This window comes from Eulemur rufifrons, chromosome 6, assembly GCF_041146395.1.
Source record: "Eulemur rufifrons isolate Redbay chromosome 6, OSU_ERuf_1, whole genome shotgun sequence".
Lineage (NCBI taxonomy): Eukaryota > Metazoa > Chordata > Mammalia > Primates > Lemuridae > Eulemur > Eulemur rufifrons.
Window position 1 is genome coordinate 74,357,414 of NC_090988.1, and position 26,048 is coordinate 74,383,461.

The 26,048-nt window shown below is 39.2% G+C and overlaps 1 protein-coding gene across 13 annotated transcripts in view; it reads right to left on the bottom strand.

The window, feature by feature from the left end:
• Nucleotides 1–328: 328 nt before the first annotated feature.
• BDNF (brain derived neurotrophic factor) overlaps nucleotides 329–26,048 on the bottom strand; it is a 57,814-nt gene continuing 32,094 nt past the window's right edge. For 9 of the 13 annotated variants that reach the window (XM_069469736.1, XM_069469745.1, XM_069469741.1 and 6 more), the window contains exon 2: nucleotides 329–4,061. In XM_069469736.1, coding sequence (XP_069325837.1) covers nucleotides 3,297–4,061 — 765 coding nt within the window. In that variant the 3' untranslated portion in view covers nucleotides 329–3,296. Of the gene's footprint in view, nucleotides 4,062–4,294; nucleotides 5,135–5,623; nucleotides 5,749–15,028; nucleotides 15,311–26,048 lie in introns of those variants that run through there. The other 4 variants (XM_069469738.1, XM_069469746.1, XM_069469739.1 and 1 more) reach the window with 4 other exon arrangements.

A 26,048-nucleotide genomic window follows, 5' to 3' on the forward strand; every position in this document is an offset into this window, starting at 1 on the left:
CCAGCCCTGATTCATGGATTCTGATGTTGCTAGGATACATGGTTTGGTATTTGATGAAAGTATATCACTTCAAAGGGGAAAACTTTCAAGTGTCCTAGAAAATGACACTCTCATCTTCCACCATGGAAGACAGACCCAATCCTAGAGCTTCTCAGAAGCTCACAGACTGCAGGATTGGCCTCCCCATGCTTTGAAATAAGTATCCTCTCTGGAGGGCTGTTCAGTTGCTAAAACTAGTCAGGTTAAAGCAAGGAACACACGTATTTATAATAAAACATGTTTTCATGTTTGTTTTACAGTGAAGAGAAAAAAACCCAGAACCCCCAGATTTTATGTACTTTGAAAATATATTTAAAAACATTAAAAATTCTATATTTAAAACATATATTATATGTTAATTAGTACACTTAAATAGAACTTGTATTTACAATAGGCTTCTGATGCGGTTAAGTTTTAATGCCAATTTTTTTCAATAACATAATTATATAAATATACTAAAATACAATAAATATTTTTTTTTGTTTTACATGGTGAATAATATCTTTACCATAGAGAGAACAAGGCCACAGACATTTACTTACATTTTCAATGGGAATCACCATAAATAAGCAACAGGCCTGCTGCCATGCATGAAAACACTTCTGCCACAAAGAGACCACAGCAAGACTTTAAAAAACAAAACAGAACAGAACAAGAACGAACAGCAACAGAGAGAGATTTTAACAAAATAAATCTTAGGTCAACATAAACCACCAAGCATGTGACTGTGATGTATCTTATTGGGTAAGAGAGAGCCACTGACCACACAATTGCTGAATGTCTCCTACAAAACCACTTAACAGATCTGGTCTTGGCAATCCTTTGAGATTGTGACAGGGACTTTTTGTTTGTTTTTTAATTTTGTCCCTCAAAAGGAAGCTGCAAAAGGTTAATATATAGCAGATATTCCAAGCATTCCTTACATGTTGAAAATAATTACAAAGATAATATTTTTTCAAACAGCACAAAACAAACCTATACTACATAAAGTCTTCCTTCTTTTAAAGACAGGTATTCGGATGGTACTGTAAAAGACAGGCTAGCTCCAAATGAAAGACTGAACAAATAGACATTATTTGCTGATGGTATCTTCATTCCCTGGATCATGGTGGACAACCTGTTCTGTTTATCCCTCACCTTACTAAGATGCAGCAATTGCTTGCGGCTTTCTGATACTCAAGGACACTGTTCCAGGTGGTGACCACTAACATTTTCAGGCTTGAAATGGGCTGAGTAGGTGAATGGGCTTAGTTAGTTTTCACTGGGGTACCTACCCATTTCCCCCAGAACCACTATTCCAGGCTCCCAATGTGACTTCTCCTTTCCCAAAATGGCAGAGGTGAGGCAGGACCCTCTCCATGAACAGACAAGATGGGCAGGAGGTTGCTGTGGCCTTCACTGGGGAGCAACATTTTGTCAGCTCTGTCCTGGCCTCTTCCATTGAGCGAGGCACCTTCAAGCCCTGGTGTCCTGGATATCCAGACACCTTCCCAAAGTGTTATCTCTGGACAAGATTTTCTATTGGTCCCCTTGATCATTCGGCCTGAGTTTTGGGTTTTTTCCCTATTCCCTTTCCCCTTACCAAAAGTTTGCAAAAGATAAAACCCTGGTTTCCTCAAGTCTAATTTCAAAGCAATAAGTGTTCATGTAGCAAACATCTTTTTTCTCATTGCATAATCTCATGATCACAAATGCCACATTTGGCTCCAAACCTACTCCAGGCTAATCCAACTTTATGCAAAATTATCTAGAGGTGGGATGGAGGGCATAAGTCGGCTTGAATGTGGTCCTCCAGCTGAGAACCTCTTGAGCACAGTTAGATAATGTAGGCACTTAAAGCACGAGGTCAAACCAACTTGACACATGTCATTCCAGGGCCACCTGAAGGGTCCTTCAGAGGCCTTCCTTTTGGAATGTCTCAAGTACCATTCCTCACCTCCGCCTAGACCTTGGGAGGGCCACTCAGAAATTCCTCCTGCACTGCCGATAAATGACACATCAGCTCCACATAGCCTCCATATAGCTGCTTGGTCTCATTTCACTGGCAATGTGGATTCCTGCTCTGACTTAGGTATTTCTGGGTTCATATAGAACTCTACCTTTTGTTTGCAAGACATTTTTAGGCCTTACCATGAATTTTTTTTAAAGCCTTACCATGATTTATTCAAATGTTACCCTTCATAAAAAAGAATCTTTATTTTTAGTTTTTTTGCTGTTCTTTTTCTCTCCTAAAAAAGATAAATAAATAAATCACTGTTCTCCATGCTTATATGAGTGCCATGATGTGATACAATTTGTTCACGTATTCATAGCAGTGGTAAAATATTTCGGAGCACGCAACTGATTTTTCTTCCTTAAGATAAAAACAAAACAAAGAGGGGACCAGAGGGGGAAGGGGGGAAAGAATGTGCTCTAAGCAAACATAGGTCTTTCCAACAAAAGAAGCTTCCCCTGACCAACACCCAAAGGGTGAGCCAGGGGCCAGGGAGGTGCATCATGGATGTGGAGTGTGAGCTTTTTGTTCAGTTGCCTTAATTTTTATTCACTTTCCAGTCTTCTGATTGATAATTGCAAACATCTTTACAACATACAAATGTATCTTTTATCAACCAGAATATAAATTTAAGGAATTCTTTCCCCATCCCTACTCCCTGTGGGAACTAAAAAAACAAAACAAACAAACAAAAAAAAACACAAAACAAACAAAAATATACCCTCCCAAACCCCATCCCCTAAAGCCAGTAAAGCAATGACAACAGCACCTTGACATTGTTTTAATTCCAACGCTATCAGAAGTTAAAAGCAGTAAAACAGATATAGTACTAACAAGAACGAAGATACTTACTGTCTAAAATGTAAACGGAATGTTTTGGTTCAAATTTTTGTTGTGTTTTTTTTTTTTTGTCTGTTTTCTGAAAGAGGACAGTTTATTATCAATTCACAATTAAAGCAGCATGCAATTTATTCTTATTTTTTTTAAACTTTTTATGTTTTCAATTCTTGGCAACGGCAACAAACCACAACATTATCGAGGAATGTAATGCAGACTTTTTTTTTAAAGTTGTGCGCAAATGACTGTTTCCCTTCTGGTCATGGATATGTCCAATAAATAGATTGTAGAACCACTGTACTGTATAAACTTCATTTATACATGCAGTTCATAAAATTATTTTTTCTTAACTGAATAATTTACCCTGTTATGTATATATACAAATAGATAATTTTTGTCTCAATATAATCTATACAACATAAATCCACTATCTTCCCCTTTTAATGGTCAATGTACATACACAGGAAGTGTCTATCCTTATGAATCGCCAGCCAATTCTCTTTTTGCTATCCATGGTGAGGGCCCGCACGTACGACTGGGTAGTTCGGCACTGGGAGTTCCAATGCCTCTTGTCTATGCCCCTGCATCCTTCCTTTGTGTAACCCATGGGATTGCACTTGGTCTCGTAGAAGTACTGCTTCAGTTGGCCTTTCGAAACAGGGACTTTTTCAAGGACTGTGACGGTCCCGCCCGACATGTCCACTGCAGTCTTTTTGTCTGCCGCTGTCACCCACTCGCTGATACTGTCACACACGCTCAGCTCCCCACGGCGGGCGGGGTCGGAGTGGCGCCGGACCCTCATAGACATGTTTGCAGCATCCAGGTAATTTTTGTATTCCTCAAGCAGAAAGAGAAGAGGAGGCTCCAAAGGCACTTGACTACTGAGCATCACCCTGGAAGAGTACAAGTCCGCGTCCTTATTGTTTTCTTCGTTGGGCCGAACTTTCTGGTCCTCATCCAACAGCTCTTCTATCACGTGTTCAAAAGTGTCAGCCAACGACGTCAGGCTTCTTGAACCTGCCTTGGGCCCATTCACGCTCTCCAGAGTCCCATGGGTCCGCACACCTGGGTAGGCCAAGCCGCCTTGTCCTCGGACGTTTGCTTCTTTCATGGGGGCAGCCTTCATGCAACCGAAGTATGAAATAACCATAGTAAGGAAAAGGATGGTCATCACTCTTCTCACCTGGTGGAACTGTCGGGAGAAAACAGAAACAAGACACAAAACTGGTTAGAACTTTCTTTCACAGGAATACAGCGTGCCCCATCTGATTGTAATTCCAGCCCATTCTGCAGGGTCAAGGTTTTTTATGTCTTGGTGATAAACTCCAGCTGCACCAGACACAAATCATTGTCAGTAGTGTGCTATACATGGTTTAATATAAACCAGAGACATGCAGTGTTTCCCCCAAGATTTAGCATCTAAACCTGAGATTAGATGGCTTCTAAGCAAGTGAAAAAATTGTGGTTTCAATTTCTCCTCCTTCCTCCCACTTTAGCAGCTTTGTAAGTTTAATTTTTAATGATCTCTGCTCATGCTGTCATAAGAAACACAAAATCAGAAATGTTACTAAGCAACAACTACAACTGTAATAGTAATTTTTTTTCAAGTGAGCAACATGGTCCTTTGCAGGAATGTGTGACAGGAACGGAGTGGCCTGAGGGGTCTGATGGGCCTTTCTAGCCATGTGATGTCCAGGCATGAATAGCACAAAAAACCAGCACTCAGGGAGCTATAAGGAGCCTTTCCATTGACTTTTTTCTCCTCCCACAGAGATCCTCTGTGATAGCAAAGAAGAAAGATATTTCATTGAGCCATCCTGTTTTGCAGATAAGGATGCCAAAGGCCATAGAGGACTTGCCTGGTGTCATGAAGAAAGTTTGCATTAGAACTGGGGCCTCCCAGCTCCACTGTTCTTTCTACTATACCTGGGTGGTCATAACTGAAAATGGTTTGCTTATTTCCAAACAGAAATCATTTTCTACATGTTCATTTTAATGATGTGTCTGTGCTTGGGGCGGATACATGAAAACAATGTGTCTGCTTAAGAGAAAACTGACAAAGTCAGCATTAAAAAGGCATGTAAGTCATGAATTTTCAAATGCCTCCCATATGCAGACTCCATGTTTAGCTTCATCAGCTCTCTGAAACCCCTCACACCCCCTTGGCTTTTTCTGACTAATACACAGACCTAGCTAAGAAAGCTCAACTTCTTTTTTTATTGGAAATGTGGTCCTGTGTATGTTTGTGTATGTGTGTGTGTGAGCTCTGAGTTTATCACACCTTTAAAATGCTCAGTGGTATTTTACACATTTTGGAATAGGCAGTTAGTGCTTCTTTCTGCGCTTTTGAAGTTTCCTGGGAAGTCCCTTAACAGCATACCACAAAATTAATCTCTTCCTGTTTGCCAGAGGGTTATTCTCCTCTAAATTTGGCTCTACATCTACAGACATGCTCTAGGAAGCCAATTAGAATGGATGAACAAGCAAAATGAAAACATACCTATGGACTAACCCAAGGTTACCGTCAGGTGGTGAAGAAGTTCAGAATCACTTACCCGAAGCACTATGTCCCTTAGTAGTAACAAGTAGCATCCCCAGCCCTGACACACTAACTTTATCCCTGCTTCTCAGTTCCGGGGCATGGACTTAAACAAAAATTTACTTACATGCCACAATAGTTATGCTGTGCAAGTAAGTAGGAAAATGGACTGTGTTTCTGTCCATGAAGTGTCACTGAATGCAAAGGCAACCTACCTCCAGTCAATAGGTCAGAAGGCAGAGAAATGGTCAAAAACTCTGGTATTGAAAATCAATTGTTTCTGATCTCCACTTTTATAAGAGATGACATTTTCTATCACTAAGAGACTTTATTATCATCCCTAAACACAAACAAATTTCCTTTAGATTCCCTCTCATTTTGCATGAATAGCAAGCATGCTTGGAACTGCCTGGATCGCTCAGTGGTCAGAGATTAGGAAGGACAATTTGGTTTGAATAAAATACAGATGTCCATTCTGTTAATATCTAAACCTTTGTGAATGTTTTGGATTTTGCATCATCAAAGAAATGGATCCTCCAAGGAGAATTCTATTCCTGGCAGATGATACATCATTGAATGGATGTATCTTTCTCCTAATATTCCCAGGCCAAATTAAAACAATCCAAGGGGGCACCTCCTACTTAGGTTGATGAAAGGATGCAAATTTAGAATCCTTTAGCCATCTATGTCAGTTTGAAAGAGATTTTCTGTGATCAGCTATCTTTTAACAGCATATTTCATCAAATCTAAGATACCATCATTATAAAACACAACATTGTATGTACCACTTAGAGAGGAAAAAAAATGCAGCCAAAGTATTGCTTTATCACTTAGAACTTTTATTGTGTACTTACCAAAGGACTTCTTTTAGACTTATTTGGACACCTCTTATCATGTATAACTTTTATACATGTGTAAAATAGAAAAATAAGCAAAATAAATTAAGACAATGACAACTATGTAGTGACTGCTGCATAGCCAACAAAAACAACAAAATGACATCAACTATAATACACAAGCCAACTTGAGAGATGTTAACATATGAAAAAAGGTACATCTTAGAATTAATGAAGTATATTAAATTTAATAATTAGTTACTAAGTGCCCACACTAACTGCTTAAAATGGCCAAGGTAATGAGGCATCTTAAACTACAGGGTTGGAAAATTGTTTTGATATCATTGCTATAGTAATGAGTCTTTTAATGATACCTTTTTCTATACTTGGCTTTGAGAAGTTTGTCCTGCCTTTCACTGGTCTAATTTATCTCTTTATTAATAACTTTTTGATTAGAAAGGTAATTAATGCTTTATATATCATTTTCTCATCAGATCCACAAGCAAACATTTCAGATAAACAATTAACATCTGAGTAAACATTACTTGGCTTTCATTCTGAAGTCCAAACATGGGCATTCCTCAAAGCTGAACATGTGCCTAGAATTAGGAATTAACTAAATGGTGATAAAGTCCAATCTCACATCTATACTGCTGTAATTCTAACTGCCTATTCACTTATAAGGCCTTGAAATCAAGTTGTTCCAATACCAAACTCAATACTTTTTGTCAGAACAATGGCACCTCCTACGTTTTCTGTTTCTAACCAGCCAGGCATCGAGTAGAAATCTTGGAATCAAGATTGACAATACATTTCTTGCATAGCCTTCAAATCCAGTCAGTAAAGATGTCCTGCTAATTTTTCCTTTAAAACACTTCTCCTCATTCATCCCTTTTTCTCCATCCCATTGCCACCAGCTTGGCTCAGCCCTCACCATCTCATTTGGTGACTACAATGTCCCCTTACTGTACTGGACACCCATTCTACTCCATTCAACTCTGATGACTACCTCCTGACTAACCACTCCTATCTTATTATTCTCACACACAAAAACTTGCAATGGCTTTTTTTTTCCCATCAGATCAAATCTAACCTCTTCTGCCTGGTATTAAACACCCTCCAAAATCTGGCCTCACCCTTGTTCCTAACTTTCTCTTATTACTCAATGCTTCACTTTCTCTTATTACTCAATGCTTCATCATTTCTGCTCTGATCAGACCAGAGCCATATACACATTATTGCCTGGAAGTGACTTGCCCCATTCTTCCGGCAAAGTCTTCTCTCTGTCTCTCTCCTGGCTAAATCTTTTTCATCCCTCAGTCCAGTTGAAGCATCAAGCCACCTTCTCTAATTACCCCAACACATACTACCTTCCTTCTCTACCATTCCACATTATATCTTATTTAGTACTTTATTCCCTACTCATTGTGAACTGTATTCACTAATTATGGTCAGTCCTCAGTTGGAGGATAAGCTCTTTGAGGAAATGGATCATGTCTGATCACCTGTAACGCTTAACACAGGAAAATGTAATAGTAGTACTCAGTAGAAACTTACTAATGGGTTTATTAAACTTACAGAAAAGACTGTTCTGACATAATTTTTAGGGGGAGCCTTTTCATTTGGAAAGCATCAGTGAACTCACTGAAATTCCTAAGTATAGGCTATATTGACCCCCAATTTTTTTTTTTTTTTTTTTGAGACAGAGTCTTGCTTTGTTGTCTGGGCTAGAGTGAGTGCCGTGGCCTCAGCCTAGCTCACAGCAACCTCAAACTCCTGAGCTTAAGGGATCCTACTGCCTCAGCCTCCCAGGTAGCTGGGACTACAGGCATGCGCCACCATGCCTGGCTAATTTTTTTCTATATATATTTTAGTTGGCCAGATAATTTCTTTCTATGTTTAGTAGAGACGGGAATCTCGCTCTTGCTCAGGCTGGTCTCGAACTCCTGACCTGGAGCGATCCACCAGCCTCGGCCTCCCAGAGTGCTAGGATTACAGGCGTGAGCCACCGCCCCCGGCCTGACCCCAAATTATAATATAAGCCGGAAGGAATGTGACAGATAGCAATTATCAGCCATGAGCAATTTCTTGAGTGCCTCTAATAGGGTAAAACTTTACTTGAATAATTAAAAAGCAAATTACACTTCAACATACTAACTGTCCTACTCCTTCCTGTGCAGCTCCACTTCTAACAGATCAATAGGATACTGGAAAGTGGTCCGTAGTAGTAATTATGATAATAATAATACTAAAATTTGGAGTTTTCAGCCTTTTAACTTCCATTGTCTTGTTCTACCAAGCTCATCAATGAGTAATTTTATATATTGCATTAGAAAATCATAAAAGATGAAATAAAAGCTTCCATGATAATTCTTCATTTTCACCCTTCAGATTAGTCTTTATTACACAAAAGATAAAGAGGTTGTGCAATATTGCTAAGTAGATCATTAGTCTATATATCTATTTATACTGCATAAATTCATTGGTGCTGTCTAATTCCGCTCCAAGGCTTAAAGCAATCAACTCAACCACATCTATAAAATGCTAGGAAGGTTTTCTTAGCTCCACTCTCAGAAAATTCAATAGAGTACATAGGACTGAAAAAAAAAAATCAAAGAAGTTGATATGAAATTTAGCTTTAAGCATGACTCACAAGTCTTAAACATTCTATCAGAAGAATGTCCATGACATTCAAATGCTCTCCTTACATTTGTCTAAGAGACTATAGAACATTCACAAGCATCATTTAATTTGATTTTTATAAGGACACAGGATGGGTATTATTATCCCTATTACACAGATGAAGCAATTACACTTCAGAGAGGTTAAATAAACTGTCAAATGTCATAAAGCAAGTAGGTCACCTGTCTCCTGATCCAAGCTTTTACCATCAGGACATGCTGCCATTTTTAGAACATTAACTGCAGAAAGGACAGAAGCCATGGCAATGAGGGTGCTTATAAAATGTGGACACAGCATCCTACAGTGATGTGTATCCTGGAGCCCAGCTTTCTAAAGGCAGCACCAATTAAGATACTACTTCATAGGACTGGATTAATCATGACCTCTAAGACCCTTCAGCTTGAAGGCTTGATTACTTCAGTGGATGGAATTTCAGACAATACCGTCTTCTTCTAAGAGAAAGCTTTGCAAAAATTTTGGCTTGTTAGAACTAAGTTTTCATGGCGAAAGCTGAGAAGAGGAAACAAATAACAGTACGGGTAATCTGGGCATACAGGGAAAAAAATGCAAAATTTTGTTGTTCCCAGCCCCTTTGTGTTTTGTAATGAAAGAAAATACAGTTTAAAGATATGACTGCTCATTTTAGACAGTCCTATAAGCAACAACAATAATGGTAATGTTGAAGAAATTATCAATTAATATTTAATTTCTAACATATATTATGCAAACCCAATTAAGGGATCACCTTAATGAAATCTTACAAATCAATAAAATCTTTAATTTGCATCCAGTCCACTACATCCTATCTATAAGCCTCCCTTTTGTTTATTCATCCGTAAGAACTGATGTCTACTTTCCAGTCTTATAGTCTAGGAGAGAGGTAAGACATTTATGTAATTAGAATATCAAGGTAGAAACAATCCAGGAAATGTATGAATAAAATTCTGTAAGGAGAAAGAAGTTACTTCCAGCTAGACAATGAAGGCATGTGTTGTGAAAAAGATTGCAAAGGGTTTGAATGTACCCAGAAAAGATACCTGTGGGCGAATGGCAGCTTGATTAATGGCAAGGAAGTGGGAAGCATGGAGTGCATGTCCAGAGAGAAGAGTTTTAGAATAGTAGTGAGAAATAAGATTGAGTGATTGCCAGATTTTGGAAAGCTCTGAAGATAATGCTAAAGACTGTGGATGTCAGCATATATGGGTACTGAAGAACCAGTGAGAGTTGCGGAGCAGGGAAATGTTGCAAGCAGATCAATTTACCAGAGGATTTGAAAGAGGGATAGACCGGAAGAAATTAATTGACCGAGTTTATTCTTAGTGACTATTGAGCTTTAAAAACAATATTAGTTACCTAAGTGTGGGGTTAAAGGCCTGGATATATCTTTTTAATTAATTAATCAATTAATCTATTAAACAATTAATGAATTTATAGGCTGACATGGGTTGCAAAAAGAAAAGCAGTTAGAAGTGTGCAGAGTTGAGTGGTAACCATCAGTGATGTCTGAGTTGGCAGGAAGAATAGGACAGAGGTAGAGTGAAGGTGAGACCACAAACTTTCATTCCAATTATAATTACACTGAACTTTGATTCTACTGTTCAGCACTTTTAATTGAAAGATCTCCGAACACTTTGCAAATATTAAGTAATTAAGACTCATAGGGCCCTAGAGGTGCAGGTAACTATAATTATCCCCATTTCATCCAGGAGGAAAGAGGACCAGAGTTTTTAATCAACTCATCCACTCGCTGTGGTTCCCCTGATAGAACAAGGTCAGAACTCCAGGTTCCAAAGGAAACTAGGCCTTACACTACAGGGACCAGTTTGTTCCATTTCTCTACATTATTTCCCCATTATATACATATTGCTTAGCCAAGAAGACTAAACGAACAAATAAAAAACCATCCACCACAAAACCCCCCATACAAATTCCTCAAAGAAAATAATTAGTAGTTGAAATCCATAAATAAAATGGAAAAAAAATGTAATGATCATTACAGATACTCACCTACTTATCTGGATGGCCATTCAATTAAAACTAATAAATATTTTAGTAAATGATACCTGATATATCTAATATTACTGATATTAAAAAGCTTTGAAGGAAGTGCCTTTTAAAATGTAGTGTTTAACCATAATGTAGTTTATGTCCTAGTCTCTAAATACACGTCCAAGAAAACATAATCCTTCATATCAGAGGACCTTCTGATCCCCAGGTATGCCCACGGTGTTAAGTAAAACTTGCAGACATTATTTAAACTCACTAAGAGTGCCAGAGAGATTGCTGATTCTTAGTTCATACCCAGAGTGATGCACACCTATAACTATTATACCATGAGGAAAAACTGTATATTCTCCTGAATCATTAATCTGATAGATAAATTTGTATATGCATCTTTGATAGAAAGCACATAGCTCTGGTTCTCTGTTACCTCCCACTATTCCCCAACCTATCCCTGAAAAAATAAGTCTTTTCTACTGGCAGTCGGTATACACCTCTTCAAGAGTAAAACTAGACCACACGCTCCTTAAGGATAGGGATTGGGTATTCTTCCTTGAATTACCACCTAGAGCAATTTCTATAGTACCTTGCACAAACTAGGTTCCCCCGACACACTGAATAACTCTTTGTGCTGGTAATATTTGTCAGTATTTAGGAAGGTGCAATTAAAGTAAAAGCAGTAAGTCTAAAGTGAGCTGAAATGATGTCATGAATTTCAAATAAGGGATAAATAATGCCCAGCACAAGGACCAGATCCAGGCAGAGAACATCCTATCTGGCATCCTGACCTCAGGCATAGCTGCCACCATCCAAAGGGCTCTAAGTGCTTCTACCAAGGTTGCCCTAGGAAACGGACTATTCTGCTGTAACTGACGAAGTCTCCCTGAAAACTAGAGCCACGAGAAAGCCAGTCCCATCCAGGCCTTGCCCTCCTCCTTTGCCTCCTTGTCACAGAGCAACACTGCCCAAATTGCACACACCTCTAATGTATAATACAGAAATCTTAGCATCAAGCATACTCAAGCCACTTGCATATCAAATGAGCTTATCTGAAAATACTTTAAAACTACTATTTTTTAGTTTACAGGACCCAAATGGCAGTTTACAGGTAGTTAACATTCAATTAAAAAGTTTAACCTCTTTAATTAGGATTCTAGTTTCTTTAGAATTTCAGGTGGGATATGTTACAATTCACTAAGGTAAAATTTAGATTTAACAATGATCCAACTACTGAGTTATCAAGAACAATGTATTATGTACCAAATTCCCATACATGGTAGACAGTGACATTAATTAAGAAGATAATGCCAATTGGTTCCATGAAGTCTCAGTGACCCACTTTGTAATGAAGAACCTAGAAAAATTATCAAGCAAGTATCACATTTAATGACAGGTGTTCTACAACTACTGTGAAATCATGTGGGGAAAAATCCCCTGCAATGGAATCATGACTCTGAAAATGGTGAATAGAGAGCTAGAAAAACAAATGTCATTGTAACACATGTAGGCATTTTCATTGTACTTAAATATATATAAAGACTTTGAAAGTTACAGAAAAATTTCAAGTATGAAATTAATTTTATGCAACCTAAAGTCTCAAACTTCAGATAGTTGAGTGCTACATTTATAAATTACATATATTAATACAATTCAAATTTGTTTCTAAAAATATTCTAACAAAAGGAGACATTTATGGGGCCTGAAAGTAGAATTTTAGGTAACATAAGTATGAAGTAAACTTCTACAGGCTGAAATTAAGTGAAATCTTACTTCTCAAAGAGTGAGATGGATCAGCAGCTTTACTGTAACCTGGGAGCTTATAAGAAATGCAGAAATCTCAGCTTCCTCTCCCCCAGCCCACCCACCTCACCCATTCACTCAGAACCTGCATTTCAACAAGATACATATGGTTCAAGGTGATTCACATACTTATTAAAGTTTAGAAGCACTAGACTAAATGATAAAGAGAAAGGAAGCTGCTTAAGAAAAGGGAATGAAAGGGTTAAAGTCAACTTACGTATTATGGTACTTTCTCAGCATGCCATGGGGTTACCTGTCATCTTCTCCCTTTGGTTCAACTTGTTTTATGGGGACATTTATGTGGGAAATTCATCTTTGCTTTTGTAATGGTATTAAGTAAAATATGCATTCCCTTTATGTCAACTGGCTTTTCCACTATTGTGGTTATGTCATAAAGTGTATACCTATAAATGTTTATAGAGTACTGTTGACCTAAATCTGGACTTCTACTCAGACTTCTACTTAATTTTTACCTAAATGTTACAGGGTAAGTGCAATCATAACTGGCCTCCCTGATCACTTAACACAGCCTAATATCACTCACTCACTCACTCAGAGTCATACTACAAATGATGTGACCAGCTGTAGCAGGTAGTAGATTTCAGGGCCCACTAATATTATTTTCAGATGGATGTTTCTGGCCCTTGTGAGTTCTTTCAGTCCTGAAATGGCGAAACAGAAACAGAGGCAGGGAGAACTGACTCACTCACTCAATGGCAGATTTCTTACTTCTAGACTTGTCCTGAAGCCAACAGATCCAGCTCTCTCCTACCAAGTACCAGGAAATTTAAACAAAACAAAACAACTCATAAGATAAAACAGCAGCAGCAGCAGCAGCAACAAAATCTTAAAATACATTATTATTAGTGTAAGTATCAAGCATCAAAAGCCCCTAAGGTTCCCAGCAGGTAACCCAATCTTTCAGTTGGTGTCCAATATTTGGGATCATTTGCTTCAAGAATGAAATACCCCAAATGGTAAAAAAAAAAAAAAAAAAAAAAAAAAAGGAAAAAAAGAAAAAGAAAAGATTTCCAGAGAAAAGTGTAAAATTTTTTGAGTTGAACATTGTGAGGGAGTTGATGGGGGCAGTTTTGTAAACACAACTGGAGACCGGTCCACTTTTTAGCCTTTTTACAAAGGACTATAAAGATTGCTAGTTTCCAAACACCAGGAAGTCACCAAGTTCACCAGTCGAAATGCAAACGACTCTTAGTGCTGTTGTTAAATCATTTACAAATGGGTGGGGCTGAGATGACATATAGCCCTAATTTCCTAGGTGGTATCTCAAGTATGGTTGGGTTCCACCTTCATCCCCACATTGAAAAGTACAGATGTCAACACAGCTAAGGGACTGCCTCCTCCAAGTTATTATATGCGAGGCACACCTACTAACAGGGGATGTTGTAAGAGCCAAGCAGGGCACTGTCTTCCAAGTCCCTGCATCCACGAATCAGCATGCTCTGTACCAAAAACATAAATAAACCAAAAATGCAAGGGTGACGCAACTGCATTCTTTGTCCCTAAGGGGAGGAACATGCACTAACTCTCAGACCCAAGGATAAAGGGAATCCGCCTTTAAGAAAAGAAGTTTGCCATTATGTGGGGATTGGGAATGTGCCAGGACAATCACAATTTTTTAAAAAAAAAAAAGGGAGAGAGAGAAAGAGAAAGAAAGTGAAGACCAGTCTGTCTCATTTCTGTCTCTTTCTTCAGAATTGGCAACTTTTAATCAACAGGTCGCTTTTAGAGTATTGCTAGACACCCCAAGTTCCTGGCATGAGTTGCCACGGTAATTCTGACAGCTGAGAGCCAACACCCCACTAGACACCGTCACCCCACAACCACTCTCTTAATGGACCCCAGAGCTGCGGTAAAGGCACACCCTTCCCAGTTTTTCCACAGATGGTACTCCCAAACTTTTCCACAGCTAGTGTATTCTTGTGGTTAATTAGTTACCTGAGCAATTTCTATCGTAGAAAGAATATCTGTACATAATTAAACCCATCTTAGGACCAAGCTGGCAGGCTTCAACATCATTAACCCAGCAAGGGCTAAAACGAGCATGGGATGGATAATTCTCATCTGATAAAGGAACCTCACTAGATTAGACCTTATCCTCTGAAGTACATAGAACATTAAATTTTAAAAAGCAAGAGAGGAGAAAACAGGTGGGGGAAGAAACTGGAAAGTTAAGTTGCCTCTAGAGACAAAAGAATAACGTTCCTTTTTGAACTACTATCAAGAAATCCTGGGGAAAAGATAAAATTAGCAAGAGAAGGCTATTAGCTCTGTGTTGCTCACCTTTATGAGACCATTTTCGGGGATCAGTTTGTTAAATTCCACTGAAGCGCAGAGGCACACACCACAGCCCTCCTCCTGGGACGCACTGTCATACCACACAGAAGCGTGTGGGCAGATGCCAAAACATGTGAGGACACGCAACCCTTTCTGCAGAAACTCAATGCTCTGAGCAGCAATGAAGATTAACCTTGTGCGCACATGGAGAAAACTGGTGGCTCCACACGTCCACTTGTCCTTCAGGTTATTTTTACATCCAACTCTATAATATCTTTTAATTACTTACTGTAAGGCACAGGAAAGTGCTCATTGTTTATAGCTTAATGGAGGAGGAAAAATAATTGAATATGTTCTCCTGCCCACTGCTCTAGCCCAGCTCCCACCTCTTCTAAGTGTCACTGTTCATCCGAACAGCACAAGTAAGGCAGTTTCCCGGCCCTATTCAAGAAGGGGGCTGTGCTCCAGAGGTACTATAAAAGGGAAAATATTAACATCTCAGATGACAAAAGATCCATAAGGCTGGCCAGAAAATGTCCACATCATTTAAGCCATCAGAATATACCTATACGGAAACATTCACTTCTGTGGTTCCATGAATAACAGGACTGGGAGAACATCTGTTTGTCTTCACCCGTTTTCACTAAACATGGATTCCTACAGATGACGTGCAAACTCAAATACCAATATATTTAATCTAAGCACGGGACGGGGACTGCATTTTTACACAGTATCTATAAATAAATACAGTACTGTATTTGTTGTTGGTGGTGGTAGATGGATGAGATCTTTGGAAGATGCTCTGGGCAGCTGTATAAATGATAAATAATATCAAGCTTCTCTTTGAATTAAACATGATTTAACAAATAATATCATGTTGGTGCAAAAGTAATTGCGGTTTTAGCATTGCTGAAATTTGCTTTTTGATACTGGAATACTTTCTTAAATAAATGTGGTCATGTTATACACCATTTTAACGTGCATTTCTCACTTTATGTTGTTTTGCTAATGACTTATTTGCTGTTTATTTTATATTTATTTTAGACTATGGAAATGATGTTAGACAAAAAGCAAATTCAAGAGATTTTCGTATTCGAGTTAAAAATGGGTCATACAACAGCAGAGACAACTTGCAACATAAACAGTGCATTTGGCCCAGGAACTGCTAATGAACATATAGTGCAGTGGCGGTTCAAAGAAGTTTTGCAAAGGAGACGAGAGCCTTGAAGATGAGGAATGCAGTGGCCGGCCATCGTAAGTTGACAATGACCCATTGGGAGCAATTATCGAAGCTGATCCTCTTACAACTACATGAGAAGCTGCCAAAGAACTCAATGTTGACCATTCTGTGGTTGTTCGGCATTTGAAGCAAATTGGAAAGGTGAAAACCTCGGTAAGTGGGTGTCTCATGAGCTGACTGAAAATCAAAAAAATTGTGATTTGGAGTGTCATCTTCTCTTCTTGTATGCAACAACAAACTATTTCTCGATCGGATTGTGATGTGCAATAAAAAGTGGATTTTATACAATAGCCAACAATGACCAGCTCAGTGGCTGGATCAAGAAGCAGCTCCAAAGCACTTCCCAAAGCCAAACTTGCACCAAAAAAAAAGGTCATAGTCACTGTTTGGTGGTCTGCTGCCAGTCTGATCCACTACAGCTTTCTGAATCCCAGTGAAACCATTACGTCTGTGAAGTATGCTCAGCAAATCGATGAGATGCGCTGGAAACTGCAATGCCTGCAGCCAGCATTGGTCAGCAGAAAGGGCCCAAATCTTCTCCGTGACAACACCTGACTGCATGTTGCACAACCAGTGATTCAAAAGTTGAACAAACTGGGCTACGAAGTTTATCCTCCTCCATCATATTCATCTCTCGCCAACCAACTACCACTTCTTCAAGCATCTTGACAACTTTTTGCAGGGAAAACGCTTCTACAACCAGCAGGATGCAGAAAATGCTTTCTGAGAGTTTGTGGAATCCCCAATTTTTATGCTATAAGAATAAACAAACTTATTTCTCATTGGCGAAAATGTGTTGATTGTAATGGTTCCTATTTTGATTGACAAAGATTTTTTGAGCCTAGTTATAATGATTTAGAAGTCATGGTCCAAAACCGCAATTACTTTTGCACCAACCTAATAGCTGGTCAGATGTGGTGGCTCATGCCTATAATCCTCTGGAAAGTCAAGGTAAGAAGATTGCTTGAGACCAGGAGTTCGAGATCAGCATGAGCAAGAGCAAGACCCCATCTCTACAAAAAATAGAAAAATTAGCTGGGCGTTTATAATAGAAAAATATAATAGAAATATTATAGGTCCCAGCTACTCAGGAGGCTGAGGCAGGAGGATCGCTTGAGCCTGGGAGTTTGAGGTTGCAGTGAGCTATGATGACCCTACTGTACGCTAGCCCGGGAGACAGAGCAAGCTCAAAAAAAAAAAAAAATAGTTAACATTTATTAACTATGAAGTAGATAATTTGATTATCCATAGTTTACAGCTGAGGAAACTGAGACTTACAGAGATTCAGTAAATTGCTAAAAACCATATACGAGGTATGTGGTAGAGATGGAAGAGGAAGCCAGGCTGGCTTGCAGTGCCTCTCTCCATATTGGGTCAGGTATGGATGGGGTGTCTTCTATTTTGAAAGAGGTCTACTTGGCAGAGATATCCTGCAGACCCTCTGCACCAGTTCCTTATTTATTTAAGCAAAGTACCATATGGTCATTTCTGATAAGCAGTTTCTTTACATACTCATTTCACAGAGGTTAATATAACCTTAATGTTTCTTCATTACTACCCTTTTCCAAATATTGAATTATTCCCACAAGGTACCAACCAACTATACATGAAGGTAATATGTTTGAGATGTCAGAACATTTTTCCCTGAGACGATCTCTTCAGGTGTTGGAATAGAACCTCATGTTTTTCAGACCAGTAACCACAACTACCAAATACTCCTCTGTCAACTCTACTTGAGTAACAGTTTTCTATCGAGGCCCAAATGTCAATGTGCTTTTTAAGAAAATAATTGTGACCTAAAATCTTTCTTTTTGGCACTCAAACCCCTCCAAATATTGTGGTCTGATACCCTATGCCACCCCGCTTGTGACCCATCCATGTGTCCTGTTCTTCAGGGATATAGCTGAGGGCCTGAGGTGCGAGTGAAAAGAAAGGTATAGCAAGACAATCTCAAATTTATTCTCAAGGAGTAATTCAGACAACTGGTTAAGACCACAAAGACAGCAGAACAGATGGTCCAGCATGGCTAGAGCATCAGACGCTCACAGATTGTGCCAACAAGAGTAAAAGAGTCAAAACAGCCAAAGGAATGAGGGGCATGGAATGGGTTCTCTCCCACCAAAGTGGTACCTGGAGGCCCTGGGCACAAATGACAAAGGCAATTGGACCCCATAGCCACACTGAGTTGATGCAAAACATATACCTGGGCTGACATCCTGAACGTGCGTGGTGGGTTAGATGAAGAAGGTACAAAAGGCAACACCTTACTCCTGGCCCTAATCAGCCCTTGGAAGAGAGCAGACTTTTAGAGAAGCAACTGCAAGGAGCCTGAGAACAAAACTGGAAATGCCTGTTGTGGAGGCCTTCACTGGCATTATTTGCAAAAGAAAATGTGTATTTGTCATAGGTGTGTCAACTAGCCTTTGGCTGTCCATCCATATGCCCCAGAAAGATCTCTTGTGTAGACCAGATACAGTCATCAATGCAACTATCCAAGTGCAACTGTTGTGTGAAGGGGAAAAGGAGTGGCTTTCTCCTAAAAAATGGTCCCATCAACAATTCTATGAAAAACAAACAAACAAACAAAAAGAATGTCCATTTGGATGGAATAATCACTGTGTCTGGCTCCATTTATCACACTTTTCTATGCAGTAGACCTGAAGGGGATTTCTTCTGTCCTCAGAGAAAGGTAAGACTGAGAATCAATCTTTCTAAAGAGAATGGTAAAGAGTTATATGAGGATGACCTAGAATGTATACCTTGTAAAATGTGGAGATGTTATCTAGGCCATAAATCATGGTGTTTTTATATGATTCCCTATTTGTCTAATGCAGGAAACTGCCTGGCAACTTTAAGGAAGAAATCAACAATATCACATCATAGTTCAATGTTCATACCACATTTTGGCGGTTTCAATTTATCTTATAAAGTACTTGTTACTTAATTACAAATCTTGGGGGAAGTACAAAATCATTCCTCAAAAATGTATCCCTTAGTTATGAAAGTTCCAAGCTTAGCAAGACTTCCTCTGTGATTTAAGATACATCTCTTGAACTCAGCTCCTGGAAAAACGTTAACAGTTGAGAAAAGGGCACTGAAAATTCCCTTTCTGTTCCAACAAAACACTGTTGTGCTCTTTAGATACAGCACTGCTAGTTAGGTGAATAATGAATGCATCCTCAACTTTCCATGACAGGAAATTCTGCAAGTGGCAACGTGGGTCCCTTCCATGTGTGTCAGTAGAACTGGCACAAGCCCATGGCTGTGGTGAGGCATTATTTCCATTGGAACTGATGCCCGCACCAGCTCTTGGAACTGCGTAGTATTCCCACTGCAAACTAGAGACAAGGTAAAAGACTGAGTCTTCATTTAGAAGTTTGCCTCCCATTTCTCATCTCATCTCACACACTCTGTTTGGCGAAGCTATGGAGAAATAGGTATTCTCATCCAGTAATGGTGGATGTAAAAACAGTCCAATTTCTTTGCAGGACAATTAGGCAATACCTATCAAAATATAAATGAATTTTCCTGCTGACCCAGCAATTCCACTTCTGGGAATAAATGTACACATGTACAAAATGATGTATATACAAGGCTATTAATTGCAACAAGGTATACAATATCAAAAATACTAAAAATAGCCCACTGTCCAGCTACAGAAAAGTAGATAAACTATAGCATATGCTTACAATCCATGCAACTGTAAAGAAGAATGTTTCCCCATATGCTAAAATGGAAAGCTCTCTGGAATATATTGGTAAGCAATAAAAACAAGGTGCAAAACAATGTATATATGGCATGCTATCTTTTGTTTAAAAAATGGGGGAAAATTGCCAGGCACTGTGGCTTATGCCTGTAATCCTAGCATTCTGGTAGGCTGAGGTGGGAGGATCGCCTGAGCTCAGGAGTTCCAGAGCAGCCTGAGCAAGAGTAAGACCCTGTCTCTACTAAAAATAGAAAAAATTATCCAGGCATGGTGGCACATGCCTATAGTCCCAGCTGCATGGGAGGCTGAGGCAGAAGGATTGCTTGAGCCCAGGAGTTTGAGGTTACTGTGAGGTAGGCTGATGCCATGGCACTCTAGCCCAGGCAACAGACCAAGACTCCTCTAAAAAAAAATCTAATCTAAAAAATGGGGGAAAATAATAACACATATTCACATTTACCTGTATTTACATAAAACATACTATAAAGGATTCACCAGGAAGTAATACAAATGATCATCCATTGATGGTGTGTGTTGGGGGAAACAGGTGAGTGAGGCACAAGTAGAGCAAGACTCCTCAGCTTCTTTTTAATACTATTTTGATTTTTGAATACTACAAATTAACTGTCAAAAACTTAAATAAAAAATAACCAATTTAAGTAAAAATGTTTAGCCTAGTGGCTTCACTTTTGACATCAAACCATCTCCCACAATGCTCTGATGCCACAGATATTCCAGAGGTTTCCTTTGCTCATGTGTGTCCTGGTGGTGATGACAACTAAGAAGTCTGGTGGGTGCCATCTCAGTTTGGGGGACACTTCCCTGGAAAAAACTAGTTCGAGGTGGGACAAGTGGGTATGGAGGACAGGCCCTGGGTCTGTGGGCTGCAGACCTGAGTTTTGCTCCTGCCTAACCTTCTATTAAGTTGACCCTATGAAATGGCTGATATTTGACCACTTTTTGCCAACAAATTAGACATATTCATGGGTGAACATGCTGCCTCACTTCTGTGATACAATGCGGGTAAGTATACCCACCCTGCCTGATGCTCAGCGTCACACCAGGGATTGTCAATAGATGGAAAAGGACTTTGTAAACTGTAAAGGGCAATTCTACAGACAACTTTTATAAAACACAACACAAGCCTGAAGGGTGGCCATGGGCAAATACAGGAGGGGAATGGGACCCAGTACCTGATATACTGAGATAGTGGAGAGAAGAGGAAACTTCCAAAAGATAAAATCTAAATATAAACCAAAAACAAGAGCAGGCTGACGCCAAGTGGAAGATGAGGTTAATATGTGGTCATCTGCAACTGAACATACTGCAAATTCTGTAAAGACTACTAGGGAAATCAGGGAGACATAGCTGGGAGCAAACTATAAGGATACAGACTTGAACATGAATGCGAGATCAATGTTGAATGAATAACCCAAAAGGATGGCCCTTATTCCTGGTGATCAGTATAGCTGTTGGAGATATGTACCTGTCACACACAGGTAGGCCTCCACCTTACCTCTAAAATCAAATGCAAACTTCAAACACTTCTGAAAATGCTCCCTAGAGGATCTTTTGCCCCACATTTAGAGACTGAATGAAAAACCACTCCGTGAAACGGCAAAAAATAAAACTCAACAAACTTGTCATCTCCATATGTACAGTCATCTGGAAAACAGATCTCCCATTAAACGGATGGTCAAGGCTGAACCACAATGTTAAACTCATCAAAAAATTCGAGGGCTGCTTTCCTTACCTTCCTGAAGTGAAACATTCCAAAAGGATAGAAATAACCACATGAGCAAGTTCAGAGAAGGTGCTGCAACTTGGTGCTGCTATCCAGACACTGGGTTAGGAAAGCAGTTATTTGGAACTCAGAAAAAGCAAGTAAAGTACTCCTGTTTTGATTAGGCAAGGGCTCTGTGCAGGGTGCCTGGTTCCAGTGGGGTCTAAATAGTCTAATGGTGTACACTCAGTGACCACCTCTTACTGAAATGAGGGCCCCAGGTTGAGAAGCTCTGAGGCCACTTTGGGCCAAATATAATGTCCTCTCAGCTCCATCTTCATGTTTCACAGCAGAAATTTCCCTAGGAGGTTTACTATCCTATGTTATTTCAAGTCAGGGCCTCCTCTTGCACAAAAAGCTTAAACTGCCTCTGATTAAGAATTAAAAATCTGTTACATTTTAGTTAATTATTCATTTATTCATTCAGCAAAAAGGTTAATTAATAACCTTCCAAGTTTAGTTGTACTTTGCTTTGGGAAAATCATTTTTAAGGTTGCTTTGAGTAAAGTGGGAATATTAGTTTGGTAATTCTTAATGGATTTGTTGAGTGATTATCCCAAGTTTAAATCATCACTAATTTTCAAGTATGACATGAAAAGCAGAGACCCACGGAGGAGGGCACACTCCCATCTATCAACAGCCCTCAAGAGAGGTGTTTCAGTATTACCCCAAATGGTCGATTTTACATGGCTAATTATTTAGTTAGAGGTTCACAAGATCAAAAACAATTCTTAAGAAAATGTTTATGTGAACACAGGGACAATGAGTGGCTACCTCCAAAGTGTATGTCGGGGCAGAGATAGGAGTTCCTCTTTCATCAGCAGAGTTCTAGTTGGTCAGTTGAAGCTGAAGGTCAGAACCAGCTGTGTTTCTGTCATTCCCTCATGTGAAGAGAACTCAACTGTAGACTATGTTTATTCTATGAAAAAAAAAACACCCCCACAAATGTTATTTAAGCTTCATTTTTGCCTCTTCTCCTTTCAGAGCTACAAAGGTCACCCAAATTTCTGTGTCTAGGTTATCTGTGAAAGCCTTTCTTTCAGATTTCAAGTCATTAGACTTGTAGCTTAGGATGACTGTGATTTAGCCTCTTTCTAAAATTTACTTTTTAACAATTTGTTCATTTAACAGACATTCTCTGAGCACAGGCAATGGAGACACCAAAATGAATGAGACAGAATCTGTGTCTTTGGGGACATCACTGTTAGAGAGGGTATGGGGCACGGGCTAGACACTTAAACCAACAATATAGTGCGTGCTATAACTGACATATGGCATTACCCTAACAGGGAATAAAGAGGAGAGGAGGCTTCTGGCCCAGGTATTGTTCAATGTAGAGCAAAGGATTATAATATCTGATTTGCTATCCTCTTGGCATGTACAACCCATAAAAGCAAAAAACCCATGAAGAGTTCAATGTTGGTGAGCTTCTGCAGCACATACATTGGAAACCCATAACTCATTTATCGATACTTAGCTAGAACTGATTTTCCATTCATAATGCTTTCCTTGCTGATAACAACAATGCTGAAATACTTCTTTTCCATGTGGGAAAGACATGTTGAATCACTTAGCAAGTACCTACAGGGCCACCTACTATGTGCCTAGCAGTCAGCTGTGTGCTATGGGGACTAAGACAATGTAGGAGACATATTTTTTCTTTCAAAAGGGTTTACAATCTAATTGTAGAGTTAATATTAAAATATGTGAGAGAAAAAAAAGCAAACTTAGTTCTTTGGGATAAGGACCATATCTCACGCAACTTTGAAAAAATTAACCATTTATTCAACTTCCTACCATTACATATTTCTGGTAATCATATTCCTCCTCCCCTTGGGATTTTGAATTGAAAATAGAATAGAAACAAATTGCCAATGGGAATCAAAATACAGGGTCAGCCTCAATTTCACTGCAGTGGTCCACTGCTTTGGTTCACATGCTATACAGTCCAGAAGATGCCAGATCTCTTGTCTTTTCACAGAAAGGAGCAAGGAATGGGGACAAGGGTTTAGAATATTCCTTTGATAGTGTTCCTTTTCAGAAAGTACACTTGTGGGCCGGGCGCGGTGGCTCACGCCTATAATCTTCGCACTTTGGGAGGCCGAGGCAGGAGGATCGCTCGAGGTCAGGAGTTCGAGACCAGCCTGAGCAAGAGTGAGACCCCGTCTCTACTAAAAATAGAAAGAAATTAGCTGGACAACTAAAAACATATAGAAAAAATTAGCCGGGCATGGTGGCACATGCCTTCAGTCCCAACTACTTGGGAGGCTGAGGCAGTAGGATTGCTTGAGCCCAGGAGTCTAAGATTGCTATGAGCTAGGCTGACACCACGGCACTCTAATCCGGGCAACAGAGTGAGACTCTGTCTCAAAAAAAAAATAAATAAATAAGAAAGTACACTTGTGGAAATACAGGATGGGGGAAAGGATTTCCCTCAACATTGGTCTGGACACAGAGAATTTAAGTAATTTACCCAAGATCAAAGAACTAGTAAGTGGTGGGCCTAAAATCAAACTTGATCTTCAGACCCAGGAATGCAGGTACCAGACTTGGGCTGCCTCATGAAATTTGTATTTAGGAAATCCTTCTTTCAAGTCAAGAAACTATCCTAAGCAGGATACTCTAGGACATCTTTCTAGACTAAAACATTGTACCTGCAACTCCTAGCATAGGATCTGACACAAAGACACACAATAATGATTTAATGGTTGTACAATTGCTTATACAATTAACTACTAAGTTGTTAGGTACAGACCATAGATGACCCAGGAGCTCTAGATAGGACAGGTTCATTAGGGACAGGAGCCTTTCTAGAGGGAGTAGAATTCTAGCTGGGTCTTGAAGAATGAATAGGATTTCAATGGATAAAAGGAGCAGAAAAAGTGATGAATAAACAAATTGGACTCAGAGATTTACAACAGAGTTTGAATTCTGTCAACCTTGCTACTAAGTGACACAAATTTAGTTATGAAGTATGCCGGTGAAGCTTTGAATTGTCTTGATGACAAGTCATTAAAAAAGTGGGGTTTTATTGGAGTTGGAAAGTACTACTAATAAAAACATTGGTTGAAATTCATTAAGCATTTACTATGCCAAGCACTGTTCCAAGCACTTCATATGTATTAACACATTTAATCCCTACCAATACTCTGTTAAGAGGTCAAAGTACAGAGAATTTAAGTAACTTGCCCAAGATCAAAAATCTAGCAAGCATTAGGCCTGGGATCAAACTCAATCCTGGGGCTCAGGAATATTGTCCCAGGTTTTTTGCTCTCACATGGAAGTTTCTTATTAGAAAATTTCTTTCAAGTCAGAAGAAAATCTTCCGCAGGCCTCCCATCTCAAAGCCTCTGAATTTCTGATTATTTACAAGGCTGCAAATCCCTTCTAACCATGCTCTAATCCAAGTATTTGGACAATGAAGTAAATTATAAGTCTCTCTAAAGCACAGGATTTTCAGTTTATTTGGTTTCTAATTCAGGAATTCCCAAACTTTCCTGTACATCTGAACCACCTGTGGAAGTTTCTGAATATAACATAGGCCCAAGGGCCCTATCCAAAATCTACAAATCTCAGATATTAGGACTTCATATCTATAGTTTTTAAAAGTTTCAGAAGTAATTCTGATGATCACCATGGTTTTTTTTGTTGTTGTTGTTGCTTGTTTGTTTGTTTTGAGACAGAGTCTTGCTCTGTCACCTAGACTAGCATATAGTGGCATCATCTTAGCTTACTACAACCTCAAACTCCTGGGCTCAAGTGATCCTCCTACCTCAGCCTGAGTAGCTCAGACTACAGGCAAGCACCACCACGCCCAGCTAATTTTTCTATTTTTTGTAGAGATGGGGTCTTGTTCTTGTTCAGGCTTGTCTTGAACTCCTGACCTCAAGCAGTCCTCCCACCTTGTCCTCCCAAAGTGCTAGGATTAAAGGCCTGAGCCACTGCACCCAGCCTGATCACCATGTTTGAGAATCCCTGTCTATATTCTGTTCTATTTTATTAATATCTCCAATAGCTCACTTACTAAGATCATCAGCTTTAAGCAAAATTATAACTAAGAAGCTCAAGGAACAATACATCAAAATCATATATTCATTTTCCCCTGTTTTCAAGAGTTTTTCCTTTAAAAAAACAAAATTCAAAAACTTCTTAGAATAAACATTTTTTTATCTTCCCATTACTATTTTTTTTCCTTGGCACACAGAAGGGTATCAGACTCTGCTGTAGAAAGAAAAGTGAATACTAGGCCAGGGTGACAATATCAACTTGTGTGTCTGCTCTAGGCCCTCACGTTATT